This window comes from Amphibalanus amphitrite, unplaced genomic scaffold (assembly GCF_019059575.1).
Source record: "Amphibalanus amphitrite isolate SeventyFive unplaced genomic scaffold, NRLGWU_Aamphi_draft 000176F_arrow, whole genome shotgun sequence".
Classification (NCBI taxonomy): Eukaryota; Metazoa; Arthropoda; class Thecostraca; order Balanomorpha; family Balanidae; genus Amphibalanus; species Amphibalanus amphitrite.
In genome coordinates, this window is record NW_024881671.1 from 430,254 (window position 1) to 447,586 (window position 17,333).

The following is a 17,333-nucleotide window of genomic DNA, read 5'->3' on the forward strand; positions in this document are numbered from 1 at the left end:
AGGACAGATGAACCGGGGAACGGACCCGCGGTCCATCTGCTAGTCATGACCTAACTACTCGAAGTGATGGTCTGAAATTCCCCAACTCGATAACGTAGGAAAGTAATTACTTAACCATATCGCTCCCTCAAAATAACACTGAACATCTGCCCCGCCCTCAAACCCACATTCGTTGGTTAAAGACAAAACTCTGGTAATGGTGCAGATACATGCACACCGCTAATTGCCGCATGAACAGCATCCTCTTGGCCACCTAATCGCGCGGCAGCTCGGAAACTATAGCATCATCTCTAATCCACTGAACACGGATTTCGACCTGTTAGCACAAAGGCATGCTTTACAGCGCCAAGGCATGTTTTACCGCGAAGTTCGTAACTCATCAATTCGAGCATAATCTTCCAGTTGCACGCTCCGAGTGTAGGTACTAACTGGATCTGGGGAGTGTTTACATCTTACAGTCCTCAAAGAAAAGAAATGTCAACATTTGGTTCTTTATTAAATATGCGATTCCGATCACGTGTATACGCAGAAGTAATAAAGCACACCGGGGGTGGGCGGCCATCGCTCGCAGCACAGCTTCCGGGGCACGCAAACCTCTAGAAAACATCGAGCGGTCTTGTTGAGCAATTGGTCGCAGAGCCGACACAGGACAAATAATCCAATAACCACAGAATGAGCTGAGCGTGTGCAATAACAGCGTGCCTCCGGAGCTGTGCTGCGAGCTGAGCTCTGCCGATCCTCCGCTGTCACCCGCCCTCCCGTGCACCCATCCCCAATCCGCTCAGCGCACCCGGCGACAGCGTCGAGACGGCATCCCGCGCTGTATACCCCTGCACCGGGTCCCGCCCGCACATAGACGCTACAGAAGTAGTATAGAGTCACAGCCGGAGCGACATATTCGCCAGTGTCAGCGCCCGCCACCTCCGCCGAGAGCTCCGACTGAGGAGCGGGCTGAACCTGCATGGACGGTCCGGCGGGACCTCGCCGGGGAGATGCGACCATCCTGACCAGTTCGGAGAGTCCAATCACACGCGCACGGTGACCTGTGCGACCGTCCCAAAGCTCGTGCGGGATGAAAGATACGATAGTCTCACCACAGCCAGTGGACCAAGCCCAGGAAATTGTGCTCCGTGAATACGCGAACGGCTGTGCTGAAATGAGGAAAGAACCCGAGTCCATTGTGAACACGCTTTAACAGCTTGGACACAACACCAGCGAAGAAACCCTACCACTGCGGAGCCACTAGCGTCCAGTCCCCATCCCTCATGGACTGACCCACCAGTAAGAGGAGCCGGCCAGTCCCCTGGCCGACTGCGCTGGGTTTCGGCCCCGCTCAGTTTGTGGACGCCCAGCACGACTGGAGGTCCCGCTAGCTGCACCTGGCCGGGCTATTGTGGTAGTTGAACCTGGACGTCGCAAGAGGCGTGGTGCCGATACGAACCGGACAGCCGCCACTGCGCGGCCGAATTGGGGCCGCTGACTGCCCCCACAGTTTGTACTGAGCACAAACATTCGTTCACTGACGCTGGAAAGACGGAACCCAATGGAAACCATCCTAGACACCTCTGAGACTAATTGGACCACAACACATCGTCAGAAATCATCGGCCCAATACATCATATCAAAATAAATAGCCCGTGCACTACATAACATAAATCTTTCAAAATATGTGCTCCTATCGCAATTACTGCACGCACACACGCACACCTCTCATGTGGACCTGGTGTGGACCAATGGGCTCAGCAGCGTCACCCTTAAGTCCAGTTCACCCGTCCTCGCTCGCACACCCCACCTGGTGGCCACAGTTGTCAGTTATGGTCACTGCACCGCGCCGCCGGGTCACCGCCCGCGGCTGCAGCGGCGGCGCGTCTGGCCTTCAGATCGCCCTGTCTGCACGGCATCTGCACTCCACCGTGTCAGAAGCACCGTCCGTCTCCTGCACAGTATCTCCGTCCCACCGTGCCAGAAGCACCGTCCTCTGTCTCTCCAATGCTGCCTGAGACGCTGCCGCCTCTGTCTGCGAGCCTGTGACCGTGCCGTCCTTCAGAGACACACTCACTTCGGACAGCCGGTAGGCTTCTTACCGGAGCGTGCCTGCAAAAAAGTGTCATTGATATCCCGATGAATATCAAGTTGACGTCAAGGAAGTCTAGAGAAAAGGGAATTTCAACAGTGTTTGCAAATTGATACTTCTAGAACTATGCATTACAGCCATGAACTAATAACGGTAGCTCCTTTAGTACTAATGTCTAATAACCTGATAAAGGCTGACTTAATAGTGATTTAGTTGCAAACCTCGTGGTATACGTATGGGAAACATCAAAATCAGTTAGCAACCACTCGCAATAAAGCAGCAACAAAACAAGCCCTGGTTACTTAAAGCATATGCTGGCAGCGGAAAATCCATCCCACGGCTCACACGCCTGAGACCTACCTCATAAGCCTTGCAAACGAAGCTCAAGAAGTTGCCAAACATTGCAGCTTGACCATCTTGGCTCTGCAAAAGGTCATCGCGGCGTTATGTGGTATTCAATGCTCACACGATAGACTGGTAACATTTTCTTACAGCGATTACTGCTGATGTCACTTTAACTTAGCACGTCACGGAAGTGCCAACGGATACCAATTCGGACCATAGGATTTGACAAAGGACCTCACAAAAACGACCCATAAGAAAGCAGCAGCTAGCAATTATCATCAATGGTCTGATCTTAGACTAGGCCCACTCTGCGGAGAGCAGTCTGAGCCGTCAGCCGCTATAACGGGTCACCGGAGCGGTAACTCGACAGGTCACCGGAGCGGTAATTCGACAGGTCACCGGAGCGGTAACTCGACAGGTCACCGGAGCGGTAACTCGACAGGTCACCGGAGCGGTAACTCGACAGGTCACCGGAGCGGTAACTCGACAGGTCACCGGAGCGGTAATTCGACAGGTCACCGGCTCTCACCTGGTCCACGGTGATGGTAGGTATGAAGTGTGCCGGCGGCCGCAGCGCCTGCGTCATCTCCCCGTACCGCACAATGTCGGGGTCGATGGCCGAGCCGGCGGCGCAGGCTGACAGCTGCACCCACGGCAGGCGGCTGTCCTCGGCGCACTGGCGGAGGGAGCGACCGGTCAGAGCCGGTCACCGGACAGTACCGGGAGGAGCGGGAGGTGCGTACAGGGAGAGCGGGTCGAATGGAAGAGCACAGCGCGGGGCGGTAGGGCCGGTGGCCCAGTGGGGTTTGCCCCAATATGTGACTCACTATAACGCGGTGCTTGTGAGCAGCTGACATGTTAGGATATAGCCTTGATATGACTGGCACAAAATCGTGGCAACAGTCCAGCAGGAATAACATCAATAACATCAACAATGCCGGGAATGGCATAAAAAACTAGATTGCCGCAAATTAAAGCAGTTCAAACGTGTGACTATGAAAAAAAACATACATCATGCATGAAATACAACTGTTAGCTGGCGGGCTACAGTAGCCCACCAGTTGACAATTTACCGATCACACACCATAAAAATCCAAAACTATGCCACTTTAACGATTTTCTTAGACTTTACCCACAAATGAATAAAAAAAACTACGAGGAGTAACCACCTCTGCACGTCATTCCTCGACAAATAAATAACCAGACTGGACTTGAAAAGGATCTGCAAAGATTGGTCCGGCGCCACCGACCTGCTGGGCACGCAGTCTCAGCCGGCGGTAGTGCCTCATCAGGCAGGTGACGAACTGCACCGACACAGTCTGGTTGGCCGCCTGACGAATACCGCACGCGTGCAGCTTGTTGGCCCAGCACTCCTCGGGGCCGTGCTGGCACGAGAAGGTCACCTTGGAGCCGCGCTGGTACGTCTGCCGGCCGGGACACGGGAGATCATACCGGCGACCAGGAGGGCGGGGACAGACAGGGTGACGGGGAGAGTGGGTCATACAGATCAACCGGGTCCGAACGAGAGAGGCCACATCAGTAACGAACAGACGACACAAAATTTGAGGTGAAAAGCGTGCTCACGGACGGCACGACAGCGGAAACGAAACTAGGATGCATGACTGGTCTTTAAATAAAACATACCCTGCTGCCATAAACAGCTGATCACGTAGCAGCATGGGTGTCGATTTGTATACTTTTGGGGGTGCTGCAGCACCCCCAATGCTCAAATGAGCACCCCCAATGGTTTTCTGGGCACCCCCAAATGTTCCAGTCAGCACCCCCAATTATTTTGTCCCTCAATAACTCCCACTAACTCTGCTTGAGGAAAATAATTGGTTCCGCAGTCTTTCACTACTAAAAATAAAACAATTACGCAATTTACAATGCATGAAATAAAAATGTAAAGAAAAGAAAAGTTAGTCTTAAGAAGAAGGGCGAAAAAAGACGTTAATTTGCAGACTGCAGAGACTCTGGTGTGGGTCCGTCGTACACGAGTGTCTGACCCTTAGAGCTGATAACGCGTACCCTTTACAAGCCGGCAGGGGGCTCCAGATACCGGCGACGGGCCCTCAGAGGCCGGCAAAGGGCCATCAGATGCCGGTGGTACCTTCAGAAACCCTGCGAGGTCGTCTTTAGAGACCGGCACGGACTCAGACGCCGATGGGGCCCTCAGAGTCGCCGGTGTGGGGCCTTCAAATGTCACCGGTGGGTGGCCGTCATATGTGCACTTGTGGGCAGGGATGCGGAGCCGTGGAAATTTCAGACGGCTCCGGCTCCGGAGAAAAAATCGGCTCCAGCTCCGGCTCCGGCTCCGGGTGAAATGTCAATACGGCTCCGGCTCCGGCTCCGAGTAAAATGGTCCGGCTCCGGCAGCTCCGGCTCCGGCTCCGGCTCCTACTCAGTACATTCCCTATGCGATTAATTAACCCACGAGCCGCTGGGGGGGGGCATAAAGTTGCCCCCCCTTTACGTTTTGTGAAATATCTCCGAAACCTGATGAGCTACGAACGTGAAACTTGGCATAGCTTCAAATGAATACCTAGGCAATGTTTGAAGAAAGTTTGGTGGTTGTAGCACCTAGGATGACGTCACAGTGACGTAATAAAGTTTTGTCGTTTTCCGATATGGACCGTTTCTGATGACGCTGAGCATGAAACTCGACTGTAAATGAACTAGACAGCACCTGCTGTCATCCTAAAACATCTTACTACACTTCCATCTAGTTTCTGACCAATAATCGGCCCTTTATATTCGGTCCCATATATGTGATGTATTGTGAGGAATATGAGAGTCGCAAATCTATAATTTCACTTATGACGTCACTGTGACGTCATTTCAAATGGGATCGACACCAAATTTGGACACAACCTCGGCTAGGTATTCAGGAAGATGTATGCAAAGTTTCGCTTCTCTATCTCTTCGCGTTGCGACGATATCGTCGCAGAAGTAAAGGGGGGGGCAACTTTATGCCCCCCCCCCCCCCCAGCGGCCGGCGGGTGGCGCGGAGGCCCAGCGGCCGCCGGGTTAAATACGGGTGGAAGAAAAAAGGCGATTGGATTGGCACACGTTGTTTCTGTATTTGCATAACAAGGATATTTGGAATACCACATGTTTTACTGCTTTGTACTGTCAAACCGAGTTAGGTCAATATTTTTTTCCCTCGGAGCCGGAGTCGCCCCTTTTTTGACGGCTCCGGCTCCGGCTCCGGCTCCGGCTCCGGCTCCGGGCTGTGTTGTTTCACGGCTCCGGCTCCGGGCAAAATATACCGGCTCCGGCGGCTCCGGCTCCAGCTCCGGCTCCTGCTCCGCATCCCTGCTTGTGGGGCCTTCAGAAGCGACGGTGTTGGGCCCTCAGAGCCGCCGATATAGGGCCTTAAGAGGCACTAGTGCGGGGCCCTCAGATATGGCAATGTATGGCCCTCGGAGGCACCGGTGTAGGTGCTCCACAGTTGCCGGTGATGGCCCTCACAGGCGCCGTTGTGGGGGCTCTCAGAGACACTGGTTTAGGGCCATCACAGGCGCGCGTGTGGCCCTCAGAACTGCTGTTACGGAACGGACCCTTCATAGGCCGACAAGAAGATATCAAGAGGTCACCGGTGCCTTCAGGAGCCTTGTGGGGTTCTCAGAGACCGGACATGGTGCTCTCAGACGCCGCTGTGACCCTCCGAGTCACCTGTGTGGGACCGTCAGGGTCGCTGGTAACTGACGAGGGTATCGCCGTCAGATCCGGGGTTTGGGTCGATACGGCTCTATTCCGGCTAGCCAGTATATGCCGTAGCGCTCCCGGGTTGTTATGGTTCCGAACCGCCAAGTCTGGCTCAAGTCAGACTCCCTGCCATGGCTCAAGTCCGGCTCCCTACGACCAGGTCCGGCTGCACCTCATAGCTGCTCTGGCTTACTGTTGCTGAAGTACGGTGGAGGTACATACGGCACGGCTGATGCGGCATAAGTCCGGCTGTGATGCGGGCGAGCTCCGGTATCGTGTGTCAGCTCCAGTAGAGCCCCAGACCTTGCCCGTACTTTAGCCGGAGCAAATGCCGGAGCTAGCCAGAGTAAGACCAGCTACGGCCAGGACCAAATTTGCTGGCTGGGAATAGGCCGGTTAAGACCCCCATAGTCCGACATGTGGCCCTCCGAAGCCGGTAAGGGGCCCTCAGAGGCCACCAAGTGGCCCTCAGAGACTGGCTTGGGGCCCTTGTGGAGATCTTAGTGTTGGTACTTGTGGGCCCATGAGGGGTTTTTACGAGCCCCGTGGATCCCTCCTATGTCCAAATATGGCCAGCATTGACCCTTAGCGGCCAATTGGCGCCTCAGGGCCCCTCAGGCCCGAATAACCCGAGGGGACCCTGAGGCCCGAACCTGATGGGGGGGGGGGGGGACGTGCCTCACGGCCCACCTGGCTACGCCACTGGGGAAAATCGTAAACCCGTAAATATCCAAATGCGATCACCTGTCATTTTTCATCGATATTGGGATCGTCTGATTACCGCCAGAGCCTCGTAGCTACCGTTGCCTCCGCGCAATGTCCGCCCCTGCGGACCGCAGCGGCTGCTGCACCGGTGCTAATCACCGTCATTGGTTTCTGTCACCTTATTACAGAGGTGTCGGGGCTGCTGCCATGCTGCCGGCAAATATATTTTTTTCGGAAAGATGTTTATGTAATCAGGTAGCCAAGTACTAGGACGAGCAGAATGATTTTCAAGAAGAACGTTCTGCCCTTGGGAAATGTTAGTATATAGAAATCCCGGCATTATCAGTACCTTATGGGGATAACCAACCCCGCCTTGTACGGTTGTGCCGCATGGCAAAGCTGCAATCTGTCACCCGGGGCAGGGGTTGAGCACCCCCAACCATTTTGAAAAATCGACACCCCTGCGTAGCAGTGCCATTGCACCGAATAGTTGTTCATGACAATGCCAAAATAGTCTGAACCTATCCTGCCGGAGAAAGCCAATGTAGGAGGGTGGCACACTGCTAACTCTACAGCAGAGAGACGGCAAGAAACGCACCTTGGCTTTTCCGTAAGGCACCAAGATGACGTTGAGCGCATCAACAGGCAGCTTAGCGACGGCTGGCGCTAGCTGGTCCACGATGTAGTTCATACTGTCCGGACACAGGGCTTCGTAGAACACCTCCACCTGCACTGGGTGGCCAGTCCTCTGCCAAATGGTAATGTGTGCATTGGTCCAAGATTAGTAGGGGAGAGTGGGGTAATTTGGCCGGTGGTGTAAATTGGCCGCCCCCACCTGTACGAAAGCTGATAAAACTGAATGAAATAACTTTAGTCTCTATTCATTTGTCACCGGCAGAACTTACTCGAGAACAAATATCAAAACTTTCCCGTTCTTAGTTTTATTCAAAATTAATAAAACGTGAATTTCGTTAGAAAATGGTAACTTTCACTTCCGTTTAAAAATTTGTATAAAATGTAGTATTTCGGCTGTAAACGAATTCCAATATTATAGCGCCATTCTTGAGCGTGTTCAGCGGTTCCAAGCGCAATTTCATCTAGTTCTGTACAGCCATGACGACTTTATAGACAAAAATTTTCAGAATGGCAATGTGGGGTTATTTGGCCGGGACTAGCGGGGCAACTTGGCCGGTGCGCTCAGAGTCACTATGCTGGGACGGCCGAGTTGTCATGGTCAATTATACCATAAAGGACATAATTCATGACCAACTTTGACTACCTTGATGTCATATTTCCTATTGGACGGCTGTAAGGGCATGTGACGTCATCAAAGGTTACCTAACGCTTTTTGCTAATAAATACTTACAGAAAAAAGATACAGCCGCGCAAATGGTCTCATTGTGTTCAGCTCGTCAATGCGCATCGAATGATATACATGATGACCTTGAACTCACGCAACCTTGAGGTCAAGCGACCTGAGATAACTTGACCTGAAGCAAACCTTTGACCTTGACCTCTCGAGGTCAACACATACATGTTTCGATGCGGAATGACGAGAGAATTACGATGGTACTTTTAGTTTTGGCCTAGCTTGATTACTTCAAAAGCTATTCGTAAAAAACTGTCATCGCATCCAGAGCCGCTATTTTGACTATTTTCGACCCCTGTGACGGCTGAGTCAGCCTCCAAAATGCTTCAAATGCGTCGTAGGACACGCGTCATTGCTGAATGTGAAGCTGACTCGCCTATAACAAAAATCATGGCCTCAAACTAACACCGGCCAAATTGCCCCACACCCCCGGCCAAATAACCCTGCTAGTGGGGCAATTTGGCCGCTTTGCAGACCTTTGTAAAGCGTCACAATTTCAATATAAGAAGTTACTCTATCATTTCAAGTTTACTGTCCAGGAAAGTAAAATGTATGCCACACCTGTCAGCGTTGAGAAAATTCCAAAATGTGTTGTCGATTTTTAGTTACATCGTTTTCTAAAAAAGCGACCAAATTACCCCACTCTCCCCTAGGTAAGGTAGCTGATGGCATGAAAGAATGCCTGATGGTGGACACCTGTGGCCAGCATGCAGCTTCTGCAGGCATAAGGTATGCTCTGGAAAACACTTATCAGAGACGGCACATTTCCTCAGCTATTCAAGTTTCATCCGACCCCATAAACTAAAACCACGGACTCACCTCGATGCCCTCATCATCCTCAGGGACAGCGGGTATGATGGGTCGTACAAAGGTGTCTGGCAGTGCCATGGTATCCTCCTCCCATGTCATGTACTTGATCATCAGCCAAAAGGCAAGCACCACAAACACCGCCGCCACTAGCTTCAGCAGCGGTGAACCAGTGATCACCTTCATTGTGATGGGCAGGAAAAATTCAAGTGCTGAGGTGAACTGTGACTGATAATGATGTTGTTAAGGTAACTGCTTCTTGGAATAAGAAAGCAAAACACGCTATCTGGCTTACCAGATCAGCTCAAAACTAATGATGCCAGCCAGGAACAAGCTGAAACAGAATTATGCACATAAAGCCAACATTAGGGTAATCTTATAGCAGGTGTACATAGTGCTGCCACCCATCTGTGAAGTCACTAATTTCACCAGTTATTGATATTTACACATGAATTTCTGTGCAGGTTGCACATTGGCCAGACTGGAAAACATCCACACACTAACACGGATATTAGTTGTCGGACTTTCGCCCCCGTCTTGAGTTGAGAAGTTAAATTCACAACGTTTAGGCCAGTTACTTCTCCGGACGTCGTCAGGTCAGGTGTTCTTTGGCCCTTAGAAGGACCTGGGTGTTGATGGCGTTGCGCCGTACGCGTCATACCTTTCAAAAGTTCCTGTGGTCAGCGGGAATCAAACTCAGATTTCCCCGGTGATAGGCCACGGTTCTACCCACTCCACTATAGAGGCAGACATCGCTATAGAGCTGGGAGCTTGGTGTTACTTATCCCCCCGGATGTTTTGTGATTTCCTTCGTAGTGGGAGCCATATTGGACTGATGTCAACGCTTGGCTTGCTGATGGGGTTGCTTGCCAGCGCCATGTGTGCGGCTTCCTTGATCTTTCTGATTTTCCAGTGTGGCTCCTTGTCGATTATAGTGGTATCTTCCCATGCAGGTCTGTGATCTCCTTCGGACCAGGCATGCTCCGCCACACCGGATTTCAGTGTTTCGCCTCGGATGGTTGCCTTCCTGTGTTCTTCGAGCCTGACCGCCAGTGGGCGGCCAGTCTCGCCCTTATATGACCTGCCGCAGCTGCACGGGATGTCGTATATGCAGTTCTTTGTTTGTTCCTTGGTGGTTGGTGGTCTGACCTTTGTCAGAGACCTGCGGAGAGTGGTGATACTTCTGAATACCGTCCTGAGGTTGTACGCTCCGCAAAATCTCCTCAGCTTCTCCGACAGTCCTCTGTTGTATAGGAGGGACACTGTCGTGATTGGCTCATCCCGTGGTTGTTGGGATGCTTCCTTGGGCTTGTGCGTCACGAAGCTTGTTGGGTATCCGTTTCTCCTGAAGGTGTTGGTCAGGCATGACATTTCTGTTTTTCTGGTTTCTTCGTCTCCACTGATGTTGGTGGCTCGTGTCTGTAGGCATCTGACGATACCCTTCTTGACTGTGTCCGGGTGGTGAGACCTGAAGTTGAGGTAGCGGTCGGTCGCAGTTGGTTTGCGGTAGACCAATGTTCTGAATGCTTCCTCAGCTTTCTCCACTTGGACGTCCAGGAATGGCAGTTTGTTGTCGACTTCTGTTTCCACTGTGAATCGAATGGAGGGTCGGAGGCTGTTGATGTGATCCAGGAGCGGTGTTGTGTCCTCAGTATGGTCCCACAGGACGAATGTGTCATCGACATATCGCCAGCCACACGGATGGTTCCAGTGGTGCTGTTTGTAAGGCCAGTCTGTAAGGCCATACGGAGCGTTCCGGGGCCTTGGACGCTCTCCAACGTTTGAGCGTCCCAATAAGCTGATGTTCCCATGAAAACCCAATATCACAATAGGTACGCGCAGCGCACTGCAGCGTCGTACCGTGAAACAAGGCCTGAGCCGGAAATTCCGGGACCTCAAAAATCAGCGGAGCGGTGTGATCGAGACTGGCGAGCGCCAGCGAGGGCCGCGCAGCAGAGCAGCACGTGCTCCGGCACATCAGCCTCTTCTTAGCACACGGCACAGCGCGCCGCGGGGGCACCATTTATCCGGGCACTGCTGGCACGCCGCGGAGGGGAGACGGCCGATTCGGTGCAGGTACTGAAGCGAGCGGCCCCAGTGGCCCGCCCTCATCTGGGGCACCGAAATGGCGTCCTCTAGGTCCTCAGCGGAGATGGAGAGCGGCAGCGTGCTCCCGAAGAGTGGCTTGAATAGTGACTATGACCAGCTGTCGCGCTACTGACGCGAGGCCGCATAATGAGCCGCCCGGGTCAGCGAGCGGGCGTTTAAGGGCAGGGCGGCCGCTTGTTTCGCCGGGTCGTCCGCGCTCTCATTCCCTCAGTCCCGCAGTGGGCAGGGACCCACTGCAGGATTACTTCGCGACGCTCGGCAATGATCAACAAAGTCTTCCATACATAACTGCAATCCGAAGGTGAAGGACTCACCAGGGCGGCCGCTCCTCCGCTCAGTAGACTCTAGGAGGCTCGCGAGTCTGAGCACGCGACAGGGGGGGGGGGGGGGAACGGCTTGTCACAAACCCTCTCTTGAGCCGCCCGCAGGGCGTATCTGCTGCTAGGTTGGCCAGCATGTCAAAAAATTTGATGACCGCCATTCGCCGAAAAATAATGCTTACACATAATTTTTGAAGTGCATGGCGCCGAAAAATTCCACAGCCACCACACACTGAATTCAGTGCATGTGAAGTAGCGCTGGACACGCACTGAATTTTTTGGCACAATGACAATCCTGCCTGCCACTATGTCAGACATATTCAGCATTACCTGTATTTTTTCAGTCTGGTAGGTATATTGGTAGGTTGTAGGTTGGGCATTAGTAGGTAGAGCAGACATCACACAAAGGTTTTCAAGCCGAGGAGAGGCACTGTAGGTTTGTAGGTTGTAAGGTCTGCTCTACTAATACCGTAGGTTGTGTGATGGAAGTTGAAGGTGATTATTTTTTTGGTAGAATGTAGCCTGTGGGTGGGTTAGTAGGTCTAGGTAAAGTTAGGCCAGCTTTAGAACAATGTGAATACAAAAGCACATCTGTATTGCAGACGCGCACCTCCGGCTCACAAACAATTTGAAACAAATGACATATATTTATGTATTGAGCCAGCGCGCCTCTATCCAAAATGGGTTTCCCTTTCACTTCCGTCCATCTACCTGTCCAATTCATATGGCTGAGGCGGGAAACCTACCAGGTGAGTTGAACCGGTAAGGGTAGGTTTGTAGGTTGTAGGTTGTAGGTTTTTAGGTTATAGGTTGTAGGTTAGGTTAGGTTTGCTTAGGTTTTCCTAGAAAGAAGCACCACTGGGTATGGCGCCTCTCCTTGGTTGGAAAACCTTCGTGCAATGTCTGCTCTACTAATACCGTAGGTTGTGTGATGGAAGTTGAAGCCGTGATTATTTTGTTGGTAGAATGTAGCCTGTGGGTTAGAGTAGGTCTAGGCAGTGGCGCAGCCAGGGGGGGTGAAAGGGGTGAGATCTCACCCCCCTCTCTTATCCTAGGGGCCCACCGTCGATTCGTCGTTATGCAGCCTGACAATTTTGTATCATAATGTCAAGGTCCGTCATAGGACTGAAAAACAGTTTTCAGGCCTGATAGCCCCCCTTTAGGAATTAAAGTCCCATTTTATGATTTAAGAGGGTACATCCAAGGCCCGATTGAACTAATCCAAGGCCTAGGAGGGCCCATTCCATGGCATGAGAGGGCCATTTCAGGCCTGAGAGGGCCCATTTCAGGTCTGTGAGGGCCCATTTCAGGCCTGAAGGGGCCCATTTGAAGTTTGAGAGGGCCCATTTCAGGCCCTAGAGGGCCTGTTCGAGGCCTGAGAGGGGCCCATTTCAGGCCTTAGAGGGCCCATTTCAGGCCTGAAGGGGCCCATTTCAGGCCTGACAGGAGCCCATTTCAGGCCTGAGAGGGGCCCATTTCAGGCCTGAGGGGGCCCAGTTCAAGCTTGAGAGGGCCCATTTCATGCCCTAGAGGGCCTGTTTGAGGCCAGGGAGGGCCCGTTTGAGGCCAGAGAGGGGCCCATTTCAGGCATAAGAGGCACCATTTCAGACCTGAGAGGGCCCAGTTACGGTATGAGGGGGCCCTTTTTCGACATGATAGGGACCATTTCCGGGCTGAGGGTGCCCATTTCAGGTCTGAGAGGGCTAATGTCAGGCCTGAGAGGGCCCATTTCAGGCCCTAGAGGACCTATTTGAGGTCTGAGAGGGGCCCATTTCAGGTCTGAGAGGGCCAAGTCAAGCCTGAGAGGGCCCATTTCAGGCCCTAGAGGACCTATTTGAGGCCTGAGAGGGTCCACTTCAGGCCTGAGAGGGGCCCATTTTAGGTCTGAGGGGCCCAGTTCAGGCCTGAGAAGACTCATCCCAGGAATGAAAGGATCATCCTATGTGTGGCAGGGTCCGTACTCCGTGCCTGGTCTGGGTCTGAGAGGGCCTATCCCAATCCTGATCGAGCCGATATCATGTTTGATATGGGTAAACTCACCACATGTATATTGATGGCCCAGTTCATGTCTAATGGGCCATTGGCCAATCTCAAGACTGAGAGATTTTATGCTTCAGGAAGCCTACCCCAAGCGTAAGGGGGCCCATAGAGGTTTTTGAGGCTCATGGAGGTCCCGCAGTACGATATTTCAGCCTCTAAGAAAGCCATGCAGGGCCCTTAATTAAGATGCCAAGCCGACATCTGAAAACTCCTATTCTCTTCAGGCCTGTGCCTGCCTCACCGCCCGGCCCCACCCCGACGTCTAGGGGTTTGACGCCTAGGTATTCATCAGGACCCCACACCGGTCCATGATGGCTCCAAACTGACACCTGAGGCTCCTGCACCGGCTTTTGAGGGGCCCACCGGCCTCTGATAGCCACCACGCAGATCTCAAAAGACCATGTCGATTGTCGATATCTAAACCCCCAAGACTTGGAAGGCCTGTGCTCTATGCAGATTCTTGAGGGCTTTACGTGGGCTTGTAAATGTCCCAAACTGGTCCTAGCCTAGCTTGGCCGCGCCCCGCAGAGCAGGGCCCCAGGCTTTCCAGTTTTACGCCCCTGAGGGGTGTTTGAATATTCCCTTCTAACCTGACTCCAGGGTCACGTAGCGACAAGTGCGGCGGTAGGCGGCTTTCTAAAGAGCGTCGAAAATCGTGGAGAAATTACTTCAGTCATGTTGCAGTTCAGACCAAAGCCCACGTCGTCATGTTCATCGAAGGAAAAGTTTCGCCTATTTCGACACTCGAGGACATATAAAGCTATAGGGCGCTGAAAGCATGGGTTCGATAGTTCTCTAACGTGCGCAATCAGCCATGGGGGGGGGGCGTATCGGTCAAACCCGATCATACTTTAACCCTCGCCGGACCTATTGGTTTTCTACATACGCGCCGGCCGAGGGGGGGAGGGGGGCGGGTACGACCCCCCCTCGCCGTTTCGCCCCTGGTGGAGCTAGCGCGTCGTGGAAAAAACGAGCGTGTGCGCCGTTACGAGACGCAGAGATTGGTACCCGATTTTAAGGTCCTAGGTCAACCGGTGACTTCTGAGGTCAGGTCAAGTGCCCCAAGGTACGGTTCAGTTTTTGATGAATAACTTCGCAAAAAACGGCCGCAGAGCGCCGATTTTGGCAGCATCGTGTTCGTCTCGCTCAGGCGCGTCGAATGATATACTTTTTGTCCGGGTCAGGTCAACTTGGGGTGTTGACCTCAGGTCAAGGTCAGGTCAGCACCCCCAGGTCACGAAGTTGGTCGAAAGAGGTCATGTCGCATATCATTCGATTCGGCAGGTCTTCCTGAGTCCATTGGTGGCTTTCTCGACTCGCTAGCTTAATTTGATCAAGAGTTATTGACGAAAAACTAATATGACCTTGATGACGTCATAAATGACGTCACGCAAGGTCAACATTGCAAAAGTGACGCATCTAACCTTGCAAGGAGTGCATCAAATCACGATTCTGTGTGTTTGAGATAGTTGGAGATCGTTCCCGGCGCCAGAATAGCAGTTTTCATTTTTACCCATTGACTTATAATGGTGAGGTCACGAAAATGACCTGACCTCATATGACCTTTAGGAAAAATCCGAGATATACAAGTTGTGGGACTCATAATGGATACTAGATCCTGCAAGTTTCATTTCCCTGTGACATCTCCTCTGGCAGTGAGGGCGTTGCGAAGTTGCGACATCTGAAGACCGTGCAGAGGTTCACTTATGACGTCATAGGTCAGTGACCTGACCTGACCCAAAAATGCGGTCGGTGTCAAAAGATCCGGCTTGGATCAAAGGTCAGGTATGCCAAGTTTCAGCTCTCTATCCCCAGCGTGTTCGGAGCTATCGCGAAAAAACCCTATGGGGGGGGGGCGGCACCCGCCCCCCCCCCCCTCGGCCGGCGAGGGTTAAGAAGGCTAGAAAGACGAGAAAAGCAACGGAGAGCTGTAGGATGCTTCAGAATCGTAGAGGTCATTTTTCGATTAGGTCATCGCTGAGGTCATTGAAGATGAAATTATGATAAAATTATGATAAAAACAAAGACAAGATTACGACGAAAAAACTCTTTATTTTTTATTTTTTCACAAATAACCGTACCTATAATTCGTGAACCAAAGAGCCAGAGCTTCGCGGAACAACTCATTCGATAGGTCTTTCAAAACGCTTATGTCAATGGTTTCGCAACAGAGCAGAGGGCAAAACCATCTAAATAGTCGCATTTTACCAAAACAGTTTTGCTAAGCACTTTTGCAAGAACTTTTGATGAGAAAAACTATGAGACATATACTTTGTCATCATTCTCTCGCTAACATGCATCGAATGAGCTACCTTCAAGACAATGTCATGACTCTACCTCGTCTCCTAATATCAAAAGTTATAGTCGAAAAACTGATGTTGAGCTTTTTTAAAGGCTTTTTGACCTAGCCCGACCCTTTGAGTGGCCGCTGACCATCAATTGAACGCTGTCCATCAAATATGGGCAGAATGATCGTGTTTCTGTAAATATGCTGTTGTTTTTACGTGCCTCATCAGATCAAGAGATATTTGTCCTTTTCCCCGATTTGGCTGGTACCTAATGAAGAGGACAAAGATCTAACCTTACCACAGATCAGAGTGGTCCCGTAGCCGGTCCCGTAGCTCAGTTGGTAGAGCGTTGGACTCCGCGTGGTGAGAGCACGCGTTCCCGGTTAAAACAATCCGGGTTCGAAGCGCGACGGGCGCTTGAATTTATGGGCCTCCTGACAGGTATGGTTGCGGTTGGTGGCAGGCCGTAACCAGGCGAAGTCAGTGAGGGGACCGGCCGTGCGCGGCTATGTGCGCACGTTAAACTTTGGACTCTAAATTCTGCCATAGAACTGGAATTGCGCGATCAGAGGGTAGAGGGCAGGGTCACCGCAACAAGCTTCGCTTAGCGGTGGCTCTGTCCTTGCAAATCCTTCCTATCAAAAGGTTCGGACTAAATTTAGAAAAAAAAAGTGTTAACAAAGTTTAAAATGAGAAATTCATATTCAACAATTATTCAAATGGTTTTATGATTTTTGATTTTGATTGATTATCATGGTTTTATGATTATCTCTGGTTTTATGATTTTCGATTTTCCAAAAATACTCGGCAAAAAGCGACCGTTTTCGTTGTTGCTAAGTGCCCCCATTTGGTTGAGGGGGGCCCAATTTGCTGGGGGGCCCATCACGAACGTCTCTCACCCCCGTCGCCAGAGTTCTGGCTGCGCCACTGGGTCTAGGTAAAGTTCCAAGTTACAAATTATAATCAACTATTTTGACTGTTTTGTCTTACAAGACTTTTTTATAAGACTAGTAAGCAATAAAAAACTTGTGTAAATATCTCAAGAACAGATGACTATGATATAACAGACCCTTGGACTTCTTTAATTAAAGACAAATCAAATTCAAAATGTTGAAGCTTAATTCATAAAAAGCTGCATTTACATAGAATTTGATGCCAGTGTCAGATCAATTCAAATCAAGTATCAGCTGTTTCATGGAGGGGTCGACCTGTCTCCTGAGGATTTCTTTGCGGCTGCCACTGACAATCGTACCCGAGGCCACTCGATGAAAGTCCAGAAGCCCAGAGCGGAAACCAGGCCAAGAAGACAATCGTTTAGCGTGAGGGTCGTCAATGACTGGAACAGTTTACCCCCAACGGTCGTCGGCGCTGCCTCAGTTGATCAATTCAAATCAAGACTGGACGCCCACTGGGCAAACATCAGGTACCTGATACCTGATAGGAGTTAGAAAGGTCCCACCTGATACGAGCTCGATGAGAGCGGTTCCCTACAGGCCAAGTGGCCTCAAAATTCCGATCATATTAAGGTAAGGTAAGGTAAGGTCTAGCTTTTACAAGTGCTGCATTTA

The 17,333-nt window shown here is 51.5% G+C and overlaps 2 protein-coding genes across 7 annotated transcripts in view; one reads left to right on the forward strand and one right to left on the reverse strand.

Annotated features, from left to right (window-relative positions):
• Positions 1–479: 479 nt before the first annotated feature.
• On the reverse strand, positions 480–17,269 carry LOC122383906 (GILT-like protein 1). Of its 6 annotated transcripts, none has more exons than XM_043370771.1 (7): positions 17,257–17,269; positions 9,021–9,342; positions 7,431–7,580; positions 3,670–3,843; positions 2,949–3,095; positions 2,435–2,497; positions 480–2,094 (listed from the first exon to the last, which is right to left on the reverse strand). In XM_043370771.1, exons 2-7 carry the CDS (start codon positions 9,192–9,194, stop codon positions 2,056–2,058), a joined length of 747 nt encoding a protein of 248 aa, XP_043226706.1. In that variant the 5' UTR covers positions 9,195–9,342; positions 17,257–17,269; the 3' UTR covers positions 480–2,055. The 6 variants fall into 6 exon arrangements, with proteins under 6 accessions (XP_043226706.1, XP_043226704.1, XP_043226703.1 ...); XM_043370769.1 differs by lacking the exon at positions 17,257–17,269 and adding an exon at positions 17,116–17,152; XM_043370768.1 differs by lacking the exon at positions 17,257–17,269 and adding an exon at positions 17,018–17,124.
• Positions 17,062–17,333, forward strand: part of LOC122383905 (set1/Ash2 histone methyltransferase complex subunit ASH2-like) — a 52,093-nt gene continuing 51,821 nt past the window's right edge. The window contains exon 1 of the mRNA XM_043370761.1: positions 17,062–17,084. The gene's annotated coding sequence lies outside the window, so the exon portion shown is untranslated. The remainder of the gene's footprint in view (positions 17,085–17,333) is intronic.

Coding starts and splice junctions, on each gene's coding strand:
- LOC122383906 (XM_043370771.1), bottom strand. CDS start 9,194: ATGAAGGTGATCACTGGTTCACCGCTGCTGAAGCTAGTGGCGGCGGTG. Junction 3,844..7,430: donor TGCCTTACGGAAAAGCCAAG/GTGCGTTTCTTG, acceptor CCCGGCCGGCAG/ACGTACCAGCGCGGCTCCAA. Junction 2,095..2,434: donor TCGTTTGCAAGGCTTATGAG/GTAGGTCTCAGG, acceptor ACTTTTTTGCAG/GCACGCTCCGGTAAGAAGCC.